The sequence below is a fragment of the Ochotona princeps genome, chromosome 17 (genome assembly GCF_030435755.1).
Source record: "Ochotona princeps isolate mOchPri1 chromosome 17, mOchPri1.hap1, whole genome shotgun sequence".
Taxonomy (NCBI): Eukaryota; Metazoa; Chordata; class Mammalia; order Lagomorpha; family Ochotonidae; genus Ochotona; species Ochotona princeps.
In genome coordinates this window covers 36,562,762-36,579,553 of record NC_080848.1, presented here as the reverse complement: position 1 = coordinate 36,579,553, position 16,792 = coordinate 36,562,762, and the positions used below count along the sequence as shown (strand labels likewise).

The window sequence follows — 16,792 nt, the reverse complement described above, 5'->3', positions numbered from 1 at the left end:
CCCCCATTTGAAGCCTCTTTTATTTGTGCCTCACAATCAGTCTGGTGCCCCTGGCATCAGGGAGAGGGGTGGGAAGAACAGCTTCTCTTTGTCATTCTTTTCTTCGGTCCCCTTCTGTTGTGTCCTCTCCAAGCCTCGGTGGCTGAGCCGGGAAGGCCAGTCCAAGAGGCCCTGGATGAGGGTGTGCAGTGGCCCCTGCCCCCCGCGGGGTCTGTGCTTCTCTGGGGGCTGGGGAGTTAGTGAGGTGGGGCAAGGGAAGAGCCTGGGGTTAGCACCATTGGATGAAGGGCTTTAGACGGGCCCCTGGTGGGGGCAGGTGGGACACACAACCACAGAGGGCTAGCAGCAGCTGGTGGGAAGGGGTAGATGGTGGTGCCAGGGCCCTGGGCGACCCCTTTGCATTCAGTCTAGTGTCGGATCTAGTGCTTGCCCCCAGCTCCAGGTGCTTCCCTCCCCCCCACTCTCCAAGGCACCATAAGGGAGTCAGGCCTTACCCAGGCCAGGAGGGCTGCCTTGGACAAGCTCCCTGTGTCACAAAGGAAAAAAAACAAAACAACAAAAATAACGTGCCTTGGCGATGAGCACTCCAACTTCTGGCTGCCCAAGGAGAAGCTGGGACCACCCTGAGACCCAGGACGGGTGTGGGGGCTGGAGGAGCCGGGCACCCCGCTAAGTGCACTTGACGCTGAAATGCCGGGGTGGGGGGAGGGGCTGACCCTAGACGTGCTGGTTTGTGTCTGGGACAAAGCAGCGACAGCACGCGGGGAACTCAGCTGCCTCCCAGGGAGGGGGGTGGGGTGGGAAGGACAGTGATGCAAAGGCTTCAGGGGCAGTGTCCTGGAGTTGGGTCGGTGAGCAGAAAGGAGCAAGGGAACGGGACAAGGCTCCTCAAAGGCTTCGTCTCCCCGTTGGGCCTGCCTGGCTCCTCGCTCAGGCAGATCCGAGCCCCGGGGAGCCGCTTAGGAGTCAAGGTACAACAAAGCCAGGTGACTGCTGCCTCCAGGGCCCTGGCCTGGGAAGTCAGCCCGCGCCCACGCTAGCCTGTCCTGGTCTCGGCCCGGCGCGCAGCTCCGCCTCGAGGCCGTGGCTCGTCTCCAGCCGACCGCCCTGCAGGTGCGCGGCCCGGGAGTGTCTCCGCGGGAGGTGGGTGGGCGCGAGGGTCGCGGCAAGGGGCGCTACTGCTCGGTCAGCGAGAGCCTCAGGATGCGCTCCAGCTCCTCTTCCTCCTGGCGCGCACGCCGCCGCCGCTCCTCCTGCTCCTGCGCCGACAGCTCCATCGCCAGCCGCAGCTGCTCGTCGTAGCTCCGGAACACGTGCGCGCGCGGGCCGGGGCTGGGCCGAGGGCTGGGCCCCGACGCCGCGGCCGAGGGCGCGGGCTGACGCTGCGGCGTGGGCGGGGCGCTCCTGCGGGCGAGGGAGCCGCGTCCGTCGGGGAGCTGCCGCGCGCCGCCCCCCGCAAGAGCAGCCGCGGCCTGAGGGGCCTCTGGGACCACAGCCCCGGCCTTCTGTCCGGTGAGTCGCAACGCCAGGCGGCCTGGGTCGCGTCCCCAGCTGCCACGTTGCGGGCAGCGTCGCCCAGGCTCTGCGGGCTGGGGGAGGCACTGACCTGTCCTGTCGGCGGCCCTCGTAGGACATGGGGTGGGTGCCGGGCTTGCTGTTCGTCAGCGCCTCCCAGATGGTGACCTGGAAGGAGGGAGAGAGGGCTGGGGTCAGTGGTGGCGGCGGGGGCGACCGAGGCCCATCGCGGCCGCGGGGACACACCTGATCGTACTCACTGCCCGCCTCTAGCAGGCTCTGCTGGATGGCAAACTGTAGCAGGTCGTCGTCTTCGTCGCGGGGTGCCGCCTCCCGCTGGCCGCCCAGCACGCTGTAGCCGCGTGGGGCCTCGAACAGCGCGGGGGAGATCTCACAGCCGCGACACGAGGCTGGGAACGCAGGGTGGGGGTCAGGCAGGGAGCTGGGAAGGGCCTGATGGGTGGCAGCAGCGAGTTGGCAAGGGGGCGAGGGCGCTCACTGCTGGAGCTGGAGCTGCTGACGCTGGAGGAGTCGCTGCCGGGGGAGGGCGTCTCGCTGCTGGGGCTGCCTCGCACCGAGGGCACGGGCTCGTCGCAGCCATTGAGATTCCCGAAGGTGATGCGAGCATTGAGGATGTGGAAGATCGGGATTTCTAAGGAGAGGGACACGGTTGGGTGCCAACCTCAGCCTGCCTCACACCTCAGCCCCGCCCCCTTACCTCAGCTGACCTCCCAAAAGGTGAAAATGCGTTGGGGGTCTCACCAATCTTGACAGGGAAGCCGGGGGGCAGGCGGAGCGTGATGAAATCCCGGAGCTTGGCGAAAAGCGCGTTGCTGACGGCCATGAGGTCGATGATGGGGGCCACCTGCTCACACAGGGACAGGGGATGCTCCTCACACAGCCACAGCTTGGCCTTGAACCTGCTCCCCCCAGATCCCAAGGGGTGAGGGCCACTGCAGGAAGCCGTGGCCTCCCAGCATTCCTGGAGCCCGGCCCTTGCCCACCCACCCTCCCCAGCAGGACCAAAGGGCCTCACTTCTGTGTCTTGGTGGTCAGTTCCATGGGGCGGCCCATGTCACGGTTGCCAAGCTCAAAGTTGGGGTTGAAGTATTCTTCCGCGGTGATGGCAGTGGGGTTGGCTTGGCTCAGAGTCTGAGTGATCAGGGTCTGCACCACACGGGGGGGGGGGGGGGGGAGGGGGCGTGAGGCCAGGTCAGCCATCTGGTGCCGCTGAGCCTCCAGGCTGGCCCCCATGCCAGTGCGGGGCAGACACGGCCTTGGGTGTTGGGGAAAGGATGTCTGCATTGGCCATGCTAAGCAGGACACCTCCCAAGCCTCCTGCTAAGCCACACCCCCACCACTCTCCTCAAGGGGCACCCCTGGCACACACTCACTCCATTCTGGGGACCTCCATGCTGCTCAGCAATTCCCAGAAAGGACTGTAGAGGTGTCTTGCAGCCTGCAAGAAATGTGGTATCTCAGAGAGCTTGCAGGGCACCCTCCCCAACACACACACACACACACACACACACACAGCTGGGACCCTGCTGACGAGAGGGCTCCTGTGACCTGGTGAGTGGTTCCTAAGGTGCCAGTATGTTCACCCACACCGCAGGCCCAAGTACGATTATCAGAATGACAGTGGCTCAGGAGAAACTTTCTGGGGTGTCACTCTCCAGGTTGGAGGCACCTGCTCTTGGTCAGCGCTTCAGGAGGATGCATGATATCAGATGTGTATTTCCCTTCAAGTCCCTCACATACCAATGATAGTTTGTTCCCCCTCGGAAATGACATCTTCCTACTTCAGACAGGTCAGTGATGGCCAGAGGTGGTATTCAAGGGGCACACACAGTCCATCGCAGTTCCCTGACTTTGTATCTAGGGTGTGTCCCATTAGACTAGAATGGCCAGTCAGTGGCAGAACTGCCCTTTTTCCTCTCCCAACTCCAGGGCAGACATCAGCAGGCACCTGTGGCTCCTACAGTCTTTTCAGCAAGACTCTAGGCAGCTGCCACCAACCGTTAGGACTCAGCACTTGAAGTCAGTTTCCCTGAGTAAACCTGACAGAGGTGTTGAAGTGGGAGCTGCTTGTCCAGTCCTGCAACGCTCCTCCATCCCCCACACCCGCCGTCTGCTCTGCCTCATTACCTTTGACCTTGCCCTTGTGCTGTTCTGAAAGATGCTCTGTCCGAGTGCGAGTGATGAGCTCCACGTTGGATGCCCCGTACACCTGGGGTCAGATGAGGGGAGGGCTCAGAGACAGCACCACCGCTGCCTGTCCCCATGGCTATTCTGAACACACCCTGCTGTACGGGGCCCTGCAGGAGCTCGTAGCTCCTGTCTCTTTCATCTGTTCACTTATTGGCAGTTATAACTCTGTGATCCAGGCCCCGGAAGGGCCGCACAGCCCTTAACCCAGCCTGCAGAAGTGCAGCAGGCTTCCTGGGGAGGCGCCATGCAAGCACCTGGCCACCACAGTGAGATCATCTGTGGCACCACGTGTGACTGATACAGGAGTCCCTGAGGGATTGACACAGCCTCCAGGGTAAGGGCCTGGCTCTGGAGTCAATTCATGTCATACCACACCTCACCCGCTTCCAACTGGGCCACCTCGTGCAAGCTTCCACTTCCTCCCCATAAAATGGACGCATAATCTCTCCTTGGTGGGGTTGTGGAGATCAAACGGGACACCATGGAAAGGGCTCCCTAAGCATCTGTGAGAAGAACAACACCTTGCCAGACAGTGACATCCGGGACAAGTGAGTGGGCATGCCCATGTGTGTCATCTGTCCATGCCTGCATCTAAAATAGCAGAACAGTGCCTTGAATGCAAATATGATAAGGGCTCAGCAGATGCCATCTTCACGGGTCAGCTGTGAGTCTGATGTCCCTTCTGTTCTGCCAAGGCCAGGCCGGGCTGGTCAGAAGCCCCTGCCCAGCTTGCTGTGGGCAAGAGGGTGGCTGGGTCTGGCACCCAGGAGCTGGTGCCTCACCTTGGCTTCATACCCGTTCACCATCTCGGTTTTCTCACTGCGCCAGCCCAGGATGCCCGTCTTGTTCCTGGGGAAGCAGGGCAGTTAAGGTGAGGCGGGCACCCCACCCAGCTGGCTCAAGGCTGGCAGTCAGGCCCACTCACCTCTCAAAGGAAATGTTCTTAGTGTCAAGCTGTGTGGTGACTACAGGTGCAGTGAGCCGGCTCAACACCTGCTCCTCGGTGGGCTGGGAGGCCGCCAGCAGCAGCTCCCGGTCCTGCCCGGCCAGTGCCAGAGTCTCTGTGTATACCACCCGGCGGTCATGGTCAATCTCCATGACCACAGCACTCGAATCTGCCAGCCGAAGAATAGCACATGACGTCAGGGATGGTGTGGGGCTGTCTCCTGTCCTCCCCAGCCTGCCCCACCTCCTGCAGGCCTGACCTTGGCCCCTGAAGACGAAGCTGCGGTTCCCTCGCTGCCAGGTCATGTGGTCAAAGCCCAGGAGGGTAGTGTCTACCCTCAAGTTCTGCCCGCTCTTCCATACTTTGTAGGTGTCGCTTGGGCAGATCTTGGACACCAGGGGCACTGGATGGAAGCAGAGGTCAGAGGCAGCTTCTATTTGCCTGGCCTACCCAGCCCAGGGCTCGAGGTCTGGGGCTTGAAGGCAGTGGTGTGGCCAGGAAAGGGAGCGGGAACTAGTGGGAGAGCAGTCTGTGGTTCACCCTCCAAACACCAGTGTAGACCGCGTTCACTTAGACATGTGCCACCTGAGGTCAGGGCCAGGTGTCCTGAGGGCCACTTGGTGCATGTGTTACTTCATTCATTCGGTCTTTCACACATTCTGCTAACAAAACTTTGTTGCGCACTCCTGCATACCCAGCACTATCCCAGTCACTGGGAATTGGACAAGACAGGATTCCTGCCTTCTCGGACCTGACCTTCTAGCCAGGGGGCTATGGGTAATAAATCACCAAGCAAACAAGAACATAATCATGGAATCGAGACAGTACCCAGGGCAACTGGCAGAGCAGTGGGCACTGAGCTGGGAGCTTAAAGATGAGAAGGCTCTGTGTGGGGAGCGACCGCCTGGAAGGCTCCTGGCGGGGAAGCAGTGAGTGCCCAGTCTTGGGGTGGCAGGGCACCCAGCAAGGCCCCGTCCATTTCCTCTTACCCCAACTGGTGAACTCCCACTTCATCTCCACGTAGAAGTCCTGGGCCTGGAGAACACAAAGGACACTAGCTGAGCCTGGGCTGGACCTTGAGGTCAAGGCTGCCTCAGGAGGCAGGCAGGCTGGGCCTGACCTTGCGCAGCTTCTCCAGGAGCACGGGAATTCCTGCCAGCCGCTTCACCACCCGCTGGTAGTCCCTGTACCGCAGCACCAGCTGCACCAGCTCCAGGTCCCGGGTGCTCACGGCCTCCTGCAGCACTGCGGGAAGGGAGGCAGTGTCAGAGGGCAGGACCCCTCGACCAGCCCCAGGTGATTCCATGATGCAGGGTACCCACCAGTCCAGCCACTGCGATTCTCCCTGCCCACGTCCGCGCCGTGTGCCAGGAGCACACGGGCACACTCGAGGTGTCCCAATGTGGTGGCCAGGTGCAGGGGAGTCCGGCCCCGGGGGTCCAGCTGCTCAATGTCCACCTGGAAAAATGGAAGATGCAGCTCAGATCACTCCAGAGACAGGCAGCCACCTCATGTTGCCCCGATTCCCCTCCTTCACAGGGCAGTGACAATGGCGCTAAGCTGGGACCAGAAGCATGGAAGCCATGGCTGGGGCAGAGCGACTTCCCTGTCTGTCCAGGCGTGTTCCCTCCTCCATGGCCCAGGGAGGTTCTGTCCTCAACTGGCAAGGCTGGTGGTCAGGCTGGTGTATGAAGCTCAACCTCTCCTGTGGCTTCCAGACTCCAGGTGACTGACATGACCCCTGCCAGCAGTCACAGGGCTACACCAAAGAACAGGTTCCTGCTACAACTGCCAGTCCATGTCCTTCACCTGTGCATCAGTATTCTGGATAAACCCCATATCTCTTTTTCTGTTGTGTGAGACTTGTGTTGTATGACAAAAGCATATAGGTAGGTGTTGCATATAAATGATTATCTTGAGAGTCTTGGACTTCTAGTTATCTACACTGAACGGATGTAGATGAAATGACTGTTTTTAGGCAACAAGAAGCCCAGAACCATGCGTGATCACTGAACTCTAAGGGAAAGAAACAAGGTAACCCCTGGGGTATCCCTGGATTTCTACCTGAAAGAACATTCCAGATGGCACATCAAGGGGGGCAGTCGCCAGCACCATGTGGTAGTCTCAGTGGGTTGAGGAGACAGAGCCAGTTTAGTGGGGCTGAGATAAGAAGCTGTCAGGACGAGTTGTGGGAAAGAATGAGCAAAAACAGCCTGCAGGGCAGGACCAGTGCACAGCGGCTACGACGCCACTTGAGATGCCGTGTCCTACACTGGAGTGCCTGGGCATAAGCCTTTTTTTTTTTATTGTATTTATCTAAAAGGCAGTTAGGTAGGAGAGAATGAAAAATAGAGATCTTCCATCTGCTGATTTACCCCTGAAATGGCTGCATTTCAGGTTAAGCCAGGAGCTAGTCACTCCATCCAGGTGTCCCATCTGTGTGGCAGGAGCCCCACCACTCAGTTCATCTGCTGCTGCTTTTGCAGACACATGTAACCGAGAGCTGGACTGGAAGTGGGCCAGTGGATTCCACCAGCACCCGGATGGGATGCTGACATCACATTTGGTGGCTTAGCCCAGTGCATCACAACACAGGCCCATAGTCTTTTCCTTTTCAAAGATTTATTCATTTGATTGCCCAGTGCGATAGCATACTGGCTAAAGTCTTCGCCTTGCATGTGCCAGGATCCTAAATGGGCGCTGGTTCTAATCCCGGTGGCCTCACTTCCCATCTAGCTCCCTGCTTGTAGCCCGAGAAAGCAGCCGAGGATGGCCCAAAGCCTTGGGACCCTGCACCCACATGGGAGACCTGGAAGAGGCTCCTGGCTCCTGGATTCAGATCAGCGCAGCTCCAGCCATTGTGGCTGCTTGGGGAGTGAACCAGCAGATGGAAGATCTTCTCTATCTCTCCTTCTCTCTGTATATCTGACTTTCCAATAAAAATAAATCTTTTTAAAAAAAGATGTATTCATTTGAAAGGTAGGGCTACACACACAGCAGGGGCTGGGGGAGGAGAGAGAGATCTTCCACTTGCTACTAGTTCACTTCCAAAATGGTCACCCCTGCTGGGGCTGGGCCAGGCTGAAGCCAGGAACTTCATCTGGGCTTCCCACAGGATGGCAGGGCTGAAAATACTTGGGTCGTCTTTTGCTGCCTTGCCAGGTACATGAGCAGGGAGTTGGAGGGGGCTCTGCAGAGCTAGAATTTGAACCAGCACTCAGTGTGAGATACCAGCTTCACAAGAGGCACTTTAGCCCACTGGCACCACCATTAACTCCTGGTGCGACTTCTGATTCCAGCTTCGTGCTAATGCACACCTTAAGAGGCAGCAGGTGATGGCTCACATATCTGAGTCCCTACCACCCACATGGAGACCTTTGTGGAGCTCCAGGCTCCTGGCTTTAGCCTGGCCTAGCAGCAGCTGCCTCTCTGCCTTTAACTTATACAGAACTGTTTTTAAAACTGTACTGTAGGGGACTGGAGCAATGGCTCAATAGGATGATCCACTGCCTACAAGTGCCAGAATCCCATAAGGGTGCCAGTTCATTTCTTGGCTGCTCCACTTCCCATCTAGCTCCCTGCTTGTGGCCTGGGAAGGCAGTGGAGGATGGCCCAAAGCCTTGGGACCCTATACCTGCGTGGGAGACCCGGAAGAGGCTCCTGGTCTTGGCTTTGGAATGCCTTGGCTCCGGCCATTGTGGCCATCTGGGGAGTAAACCAGAGGATGGAAGATCTTTCTGTCTCTCCTTCTCTCTGTAGATCTGCCTTTCACTCATTTATATATATGCACACACACACACATATATAATGTATAATAATACACTGTAGATCTGTGCATCAGTGCCCCTCTGAGACTCTGTTGAGTACTAACCTTCATTTGAGTATACTGGAACTCAACAACCAGACAAAAGGGAGCGATAGAGTGATCAATTTTCAGAGCCCACCAAGGGCAGGGAAACATTCAAGTTCCAACCTGCTCAAGTTGATCACCCAGTGTCTTCAATAGAGATTCCAGATGGGTTAGACCTTAGCATTAGGCTGAACTGTCCCTAGAGAAAAGATTCACCTATAAAAAAGTAAAGGAAAAGGCTCACCTAGACCCACCATAGGGATTAAAAATGAGTCTCAAGGACCCAGCGCGATGGTGTAGTGGTTAAAGTCCTCACCTTGCAGGTGCTGGGTTCCCATATGGGCGCCACTAATAGTCACAGCGGCCCCACCTCCCATCCAGCTCCCTGCTTGTGGCCTGGGAAGGCAGTGGAGGACGGCCCAAAGCCTTGGGACCCTGCACCTGCGTGGGAAACCTAGAAGAGGCTCCTGGATCCTGGCTTCGGATTGGCTCAGTTCCAGCCATTGTGGCCGCTTGGGGAGTGAACCATCGGATGGAAGTTCTTCCTCTCTGTCTCTCCTCCTCTCTGTATATCCGCCTTTCCAATAAAAATAAATAATAAGATCTTTAAAAAAATGAGTCTCAAAAGGATCAAGTTAATTAACTGCCAGAACAAAGCCTAATCCTCTTTAAAGGAAGACCACAAAATTCATCGTAACATTTATAATGCCCAACATGCAGTTAGAAACTATGAGACATACCCAGAAGCAGGAAAGCATGACCCCTAATCAGAAGAAAACAGACTCGGGAGTGTTAAAGACGATGGGTGGCTTAAAGAAAAACATAAACACGGTGCTTCTCAGGGACGAAAAGGGCCACCCAAAGACAACAAGCTCAGTGTCTGAAATGCAAAGTTCACAGGGTGGAATTGGCAGCAGATTAAACAGAATAAAACATTCACTGACTTTGAAGACAAGGCAATGAAACTATACAAACTGGAGCACAGGAGCAGGGCGTGGTGGGGGATGCTGGGAAGTCAGAGCCCCAGTAGTCGGTGGGACACTGTCAAGAGTTCTAATGTGCGGAGCTGGACTGCCAGACAACAGGACGCGAATGGCAGAGAACTAGGACACTTATGTGTTCTTCTCACATCCCAACAACTCTTTATTTCAAAGAGACAGAGGGATCTTCCATCCAATGGTTCACTCCTCAGGTGACCATCGTGGCTGGATCTGGGCCGGTCCAAAGCCAGAAGGCAGGATCTCGTTCTAGGCAGGTCTCTCATGTAGATGCAGGGACCCGAGCACTTGGGTCATCCTCACTGCTCTCCTATACACATTGTACAGGGAGCTGGACAGGAAGTGGAGTAACCACTGCAGCCCATGCCCATGGGATAGGATACTAAAATTGCAGGTGGTGGCTTTACTTCCTACACCGCAGTGCTGCCGCCACCACCCACCCCATGAAGCATTTTTAACCACTATGCCAAATGCCCACCACAAGACTTTGTTGTTTTACTCTATTCAACGTGTGACAATTTGTTGTGGAAACTAATACAAACCACAGAACTCAGACCCAAGAAACTCAGCGAACTCCAACAAAGAAACACACGAATACTGCACCAAAATCCATTATAATCAAAACCTGAAAACTAGAGGGAGACCAACACAGGAAACTCTACATCTCCTCGGAAACTATGCAAGCCAGAAGACGATGTAATTAAATATTTAAAGTGCTTGGGGAGAGGGGGGGAAAAAACTTCCAATTTAAAATTCTATCTCCAGTGAAAATATTCTTCACATAATGAAAGGGAAATAAAGACATCTGCAGATAAACCAAAGCTTAGAGAATGTCTCACCAAAAGATGTGCATGAAATGTTAAGAGGAGTTATTCAGGTAGAAAGAAAATGATACCAGATGGAAACCTGGATCTATACAAAGGCATGAAGAGTGCCAAAAATGTTAAATTCATAAGTATAAGAATGTCAGTAAAATATTTAAAACCTGCAAGAATAAAGAGAAGAAATGTCAGCAGATGAGAAATCCCAACACGTCCTCAGAACACGGAAAGTGGCTGAGTCTTTACAAGCGATTCTGGGAGTGGGGACTGGCAGAGGAAGCCAGAGCCTGAGCAGTCATGGAGGGAGCCCCAGCACCCCCAAAAGAGGCAGGAGCTGTGGGCAGGGGGTCGGCAAAGGTGGGATGAGTCTCCAAACAAAGGCAAGGAGCCAGCTACAATTCAAAAGCCCCTGGATCTTTGACCAATTGATTAAATGGAGACACTGGCCTCTGCCATGGATGGGGTTTGGGGGTGACCAGTGAGACCCCAGTTCCCTCCCTACCTTGCATCCCACCACTGCCCCACCCAAGCAGGAGGGGGAGAATTATTTTTTTGGAGGACCTTAAGGCCCCAAAGACTCTGAATACGCATTAGGGGGTGCTTCCATGAGAGGTCAGAATGCTTCCAGATACACCAATGCACCAGTAAGCTCCACATGCCCACTCTTGTATTTGCCCCACCAGCCAAAGAGGAGTGGGCCCCGGAAGACAGCTTCCAAGAGGAAGGAAATTCCAACACAAAGAAAGGATTAAGGACAAACTCAAACTGTCAGCACAGGGAATTTAAAAAAAACAAAAACTGTATATGTGTGTGTGTGTGGGGGGACAGCAACTTGAGTGTTCAGGAAAATACAAAAAGATCATTGAATTTGTAAGATAAAAAGGGCCCTCCTGTCCTCCTAGAGTTTGCGCTCTCTCCTCTCTCCTTCACTCCCACAGTGGCCTCTTTCACTGCCCTGGACAGCTGCCCCTGCCCCAGTTCTACCATCACAGTAGGCACTTCCTCCTCACCTTACTGCACTTCCACGTAAAGAGAAAAGAAAATGCTCTGGCACCCACGTTCTCTCCTCTCTGCCTCAGCCTCCTCATCTAACACATCAGCCTTCCAGAGGCTGCCTTCCAAGTGGACCCACAGCCCTCTCCATTGGCACGCTGCCATCCCGGTCACGGCCACGCCCTCTCCCTGCTCTTCCCATCTGCTGACTATTCTCCCCATCACCCATGACAGCTAAATGCACCCTGAGAAATGTCACTCAGGTCTGCCACTCCCCACCCACCCCCATCCCCATTCAGCGTAAAGCCACGTGGCCTGGACTTCTCTTGGAAGCCTCAAGCACCATAATGTTAAGGACTGTTGGGTCTTTACCAGATGTGGGCCTAGTGGAAGCTGACTGCGTCACTGGGGCCCCAGCCTCTGACGAGAGTGGGTCAGGTCTCGCTGGGGGGTGATTCGTTCCGTGAAAATGACTTGCTGATAAAAGCCAGTGGAGGGGTGGGAAGCCAGTGGGCCTCCCTCACGTAGCTCTGGCTCGGGTTCTGAGGAAGGGCCTCCCGCGCTCACCTGCGCCTCCCACCGGCGGACAGCGGCGGTGCGGTGCTGTTGGACTTCAGTGGTTCGCTGTCTCAGTGTGCTGTGGCCAGCAGTCCGAGGGCCACCGCATCTAGCGAGCCACAAAGCCTTCAGCCTCACGTCAGACTTCACCTGCACCCCCGCCCCCACCCCATGTCCTCAGACAGAATCTGTTTCGAGGAGCACGGAGCTGACAGCTGCCACTCACCCCCGGCCCTTCTGCTGCCCTAGTTCTCCCAACAGGGCCTTTTGCTCGTGGTCTTTCTCACCGCCATCCCCCGCCCCCCTTCTCGGAAAGCCACCTGTCCTGCTGCTCGCCTCGACACGCCCCCCCAACCCTGCACACACCTGGTGTCTAACCATCACCTCTCGGTCTACAAGCTGGGCCGCCTGTACTGGGGGATGTGAGGGCAGCATGGGGAGGTCAGAAGGTGTAGTGGTGACAAGCCGGCTGTGTCGTCTGGAATGGCAGTGGTACTGCAGTCACAGGTGGGGAGCCATGCAGCGACACACGCCACTGTCACCAGGCACCTTCTCCCAATAAATATTTAACAACACAGGTGTGAACACCTTCATCAAAATTAAGGCATTAAAAATTGTTTACATAACTTTCATGACTCTCCATTGCATGTCTTCACTTTTAAATGTACTGAGAGCCTCAAACAAAAGTGGCCTGACCCCTGCCAGCCCCAGAGCTGTGACCTGGAAATGTCGGGGTAAAGGCACTCCTGCTGCTTGACTGCCCCAACTTCCCACATGCGGAGTGCGGCCAGCACTGTGAACACTCTGCCTGCCATGGCTTCAGCTCCCCTTGGTCCCCAGAAACCCAGTCTGAGTGAGGTCCCCAGCCCCAAGGTGGGAGTGGTGGAGGCCCCACAACCCCTAAACTGGTGGTAACTCAGGCTCTATGTAGCCAAGTTGCCACGCTGTGTCCCAGATGCTTCTGTGCTGCTAACAAGACCTCAGGGAGCTGGCGGGGTGCCCTGCCCAGGGCCCCAGATGCTGCCCGCAACACCCTCCCCCAGCCCCGACAGGTGCCTCAGCTCCAGGCCCCAGAGGGAAGCTGGCACCACTGCCAAGCATGGCATCCCTCCCCACACCCACTCTCCCCTTGCCAGTCCTCCTCGGGCACCAGTGTTTTGGGGCAGATGTGGACCCCAGCCAGGCCCCAAAGCTGTTCTCCTCACCTGGCCAAAACGGGGCCTGCTGAGCAGGTGGCACCTTGCCCTAGGCCCAGGTGGAAGAATTCATTCATCTCCTCAGCAAAGGCCTACAGCTATTTAATTGCTGGAATGAAAAGGGGTGAAACCCAATACCCAGTCCTCCCCACTGAGAGAACAGAGACTTCTCACCCTGGCAGAACCTGGCGGGGTCAGAGCTGAGGCTCTCCAGGAAGGCAGGTGCACACATGCCATGAACACCACAGGGTGCGCTCACACCTGCCTCTGCCAACCCCCACACATGCATGCACACCTCTCTGTGTGCACGCACATGCTGCCCTCCGGCTCTGCAGGTGTCTAATTTGCACACCCCCACTTCTGCCCTCACACCCCCATGCCAGAACAGGGCGTCTTCCTAACTCCAGTAGCATTAGCAGAATCCTGTTGTGAAGCGCAGTGTTAAAAAGCACACACCAAGTGTGCGGGCTAGACATGGGTGCTGCAGAGGGGCACTGGGCCCAGAGTATCCCCAGGGACTCACCCACCACGCCTCTGGGTGCTTTCCTTGCCTCTTCCCCCAAACCCCCAGGAGTCTGGTTTGGTCCTGGTGTCTGAGCTGTGTCACCTGACTGGGGTGTAGGGACAGGTGTGCAGGTGGGGGGGCACACTTCCTCATGTTGAGGGGGAGATGATGCTAGTGGGTGAGCAGCTACACCAGTCGTTGGGGGCAGCACCTGCTGACTCTGAGGCCCCTTCTGTCATGTCCTCTGCAGCCCCTCCCACTCCTTCCAGAACACATTGATTTTTGGTTCCTGGGGTTTGTGGCTCTCTTTCCTGAGCCTCCTACCGTACCAACTGTGGTGACGTTCCACACCCAGGACTATCCGCTTTGGGAGAGGGAGAGCTCACGGCTGCCTCGCAAGGTCCTGGACCCAACCTGCACCTTCAGCAGGACAGCAGCTGCCTGAGCATCCGGGGCCCCACCTCTCCTGCCTCTAGGTCAGAAGGATGAGCAGGGAGAGCAGGAAGGAGGACCATGGCAGCAGCAGCCCCAGGAGGAAAGCAAATGCTTCCCGAGGGGCATGGTCTGGCCCCCTTAGACGCCTGCTGTCCGCACAGGAGCTATGCCCTCACCCTCCTCCCACACTCACAATAACCCCAGGGACTGGCCACTCCAGAGTCATGCCCAGATGTCTGTGCCAACCTCACAGCCATGCCAGGCAAGGGGGAACTGGCACATCCAAAGGCTACAACTCCTGCCTCTTCTAACCTGGCAGGGAATGCAACACAGCAGGAAGCAGGGCACCAGCTGCACTGACCCCCCACACACACTTCAAACCACTCCGGGCCTCCTCCCTCAGCGAAGCTGGGAGGCAGGGGAGCTGACCAAGCTTGCTGACCAAGCAGGCTGCTGTGCATGCCCCCTCCTCGGTCAGTCGGCATTGCCAAGCCTGCCCACGGGAGGGCCTCATGGCATGCAGCAGAGGCAGCTCTGTCGAGCACAGGAGACCCGGTCTCGGCATGTCTGAGGAAAGCCTGCCTGCCTCGGTGGCAGCCAGTGCCAGCAGGATCAGAGGCCAGGGCCTCCCTGCTGGGATGCCAGGGGCTTTGTCAGGGAGTTGCCTCCCCTGAGGTCACCCTCTGCAGGAAGCAGACCCTGAGGTCCTGAGGACTAGGGTGCAGGTGTCTGTCCTGGGGCTGGAGCATAGCCTGGCTTTCCCCTCAGCGCCCCCTGCGAGGGACTGGGAGCTGACTTCCACTGGGGCCCTATAGTCCCCTGGCTTGGATGGAAGGTAGGCAAACCATTTTCAGTTCAAGGAGTTGGTGCTGTCACAGCTGGGCGGGGAGGGGGTGAGCCTGGGCCCTGGTTTGGGGGGCGGCCTAGGACAGGGGAAATGGGCACACCCAGCAGCTCCCAGCTGTCCCCACCTGCAGCCACTCCTGTTCCCCAGCCCCACCTCACCCCAACAAGATGGCTGCTGCCTTCAGGCCTCCCGGCAGAGCAGCCCGGGCGATAGGCCATGTGGGCATCCAGGGTGCTTGTGCCTCTCCACTGTCTGCAGGAAAAGCAGCTCCCTCGTCTAGGACCCAGCAGTGGCCTGGAGGCACCCTGGAGATGCCGACTCCACCCTGAGAATGCTGGGACCTTTGGGATGTTGCTGGCAGGTGAGACCTAACCCCCAGCAGCTGTAACCTCACTCAGGGATTCGCCTCTTGCCCTCCGGGGAGGAGCAGAGAGCAGCCAGGAGGCCAGCCTGGGTGTGGGTCTCAGCACCCAGCTCCTCACTCTGTAACCTTGGGATACACATGCTATCTCCCCCAGGGCAAAGACCGGTGTCTTGCTTTTCTATCTTGGGTACTCGGGTCAGAAGTCATCTCCTTTACGAGGGGGTAAACAGAGTCAGCCCAGGAAGCCCCCAAATTGGCAGAGGTGGGAAGGAGGGGAACAGCCAAGTAAACCCGGCTGCTTGCTGGTCTCAACTCACCCCAGTATGAGGCCACCCAGCCTGGGGACCTGGAAATGAGCCTCAGAAACACAGCCTACTGCCCTGCCCTCTGCCCCACACATCCCTTGGGGTTGTACAGCTGCCTGTCGCAGGGTGCCTGAGCTTCCCACTTCCAGCCCAAGCCTGGAGGTCTCCCCCTGGACCGGCTGGGGCTGAGAGTGAGGACAGGCTGGGGACAGCTGTCTTCCCTGCTCTCTACTTGTGGTCTGGGTGCCCAGGACAGAGTCAAAAACTCCCTGTGTGACCTGAGCTTGCCTTTGTCCTGAAAGATGGCCAAGAGATCCAACCCCTTCCCTCTGCTTGGAGGCCACTGCTCAGCCTAAAGCTGGTTGAACCACGGGTGTCCACTGCCCAGCAGCCAGAACCAGAGGACTCACTCTGCAGAAGCTCAGTGCTGCTGGCAGCCGACGCTCTCCCCTGCCCTGCCCTGCCCTGTCCACCCCCTCTCCGCCTTCCCGGGCGCCCAGAAGCCGGGCACCAGCACCAGAGGGCAGGAGAGCGCCTTTCAGCACCTGGACAAGGGCTTGCGGGGACTCCCGGAGAGAGGGTCACTCTCCTCTCTTGCTCCCGAGCCCAACCTGGGGTCTTGGGTCACAGGAACGCTAAGCTAAGGAAACCACGAAGGGGAAGGGCACTGGGTGGGGCCATGGTGCCTGGGAGTGTCCCACAGCCTGGTCCCTGCGCCCCAACCCACCGGCCCCCTCCCTACGCGGACCTGGCCCACCTCCACACACTCACCCGGGAGGAGTCACTGCTCCACGGAGCGGGGCGGACCCTCCCACCACCCCCAACACGCTCCGAACCGCTGCTCTCCCCGCAGCGCTCAAAGCCCGGGACCCAGGAGGGGCACAGCGGCCCCACGCCCGACCCCGGGAGGGTCTGGACCACGTGCGGGGCGCCAGGATCGGCCGGAGGGAGCGGGCAGGGGCGTCACCCATCACCCTCTCCCTGTCAACAAACACAAAAGCCGCGGCTGCAAACAAAGAAGCGCCGCAAACTCGCCAGGAGAGGCGGGATGGCCCACGCCGCGCCCCGTCCCTCTGCCGGACGGGCGTGCCGGGCTGCTGGGGCCCTGCGCCTCGACGGCGCTCCTACCTGGCCGGCGCGGACCTCCTTCTCCAGCTCGCGGTGGCGGTTGTGCCACACGAGGTAGTGCAGCGGGTACTTGCCCTCGGGCCCCTTCCTGGCTGAGGCGTTGGCGGGGATCATCGCCCG

At 57.8% G+C, this 16,792-nt stretch overlaps 1 protein-coding gene across 2 annotated transcripts; it reads right to left on the bottom strand.

Moving 5' to 3' along the window:
• Window positions 1-2: 2 nt before the first annotated feature.
• ANKRD13B (ankyrin repeat domain 13B) lies at window positions 3-16,792 on the bottom strand. Of its 2 annotated transcripts, none has more exons than XM_058675698.1 (15): window positions 16,673-16,792; window positions 5,995-6,130; window positions 5,793-5,917; window positions 5,662-5,707; window positions 4,932-5,075; window positions 4,652-4,841; window positions 4,509-4,575; window positions 3,664-3,745; window positions 2,910-2,974; window positions 2,552-2,682; window positions 2,278-2,435; window positions 2,015-2,167; window positions 1,762-1,925; window positions 1,607-1,683; window positions 3-1,483 (listed from the first exon to the last, which is right to left on the bottom strand). In XM_058675698.1, exons 1-15 carry the CDS (start codon window positions 16,784-16,786, stop codon window positions 1,021-1,023), a joined length of 2,115 nt encoding a protein of 704 aa, XP_058531681.1. In that variant the 5' UTR covers window positions 16,787-16,792; the 3' UTR covers window positions 3-1,020. The 2 variants fall into 2 exon arrangements, with proteins under 2 accessions (XP_058531681.1, XP_004593992.1); XM_004593935.3 differs by having other exon boundaries at window positions 3-1,404.

Bases quoted from the DNA above. Each gene is read 5' to 3' on its own strand.
- ANKRD13B (XM_058675698.1), bottom strand. From the start codon at position 16,786: ATGATCCCCGCCAACGCCTCAGCCAGGAAGGGGCCCGAGGGCAAGTAC. The intron at 2,168-2,277 runs GTGAGACCCCCA...CCCTCTCCTTAG, and splicing joins CGGCTTCCCTGTCAAGATTG to AAATCCCGATCTTCCACATC. The intron at 1,684-1,761 runs GTGTGTCCCCGC...CCCTCCTTCCAG, and splicing joins CGGGCAGTGAGTACGATCAG to GTCACCATCTGGGAGGCGCT.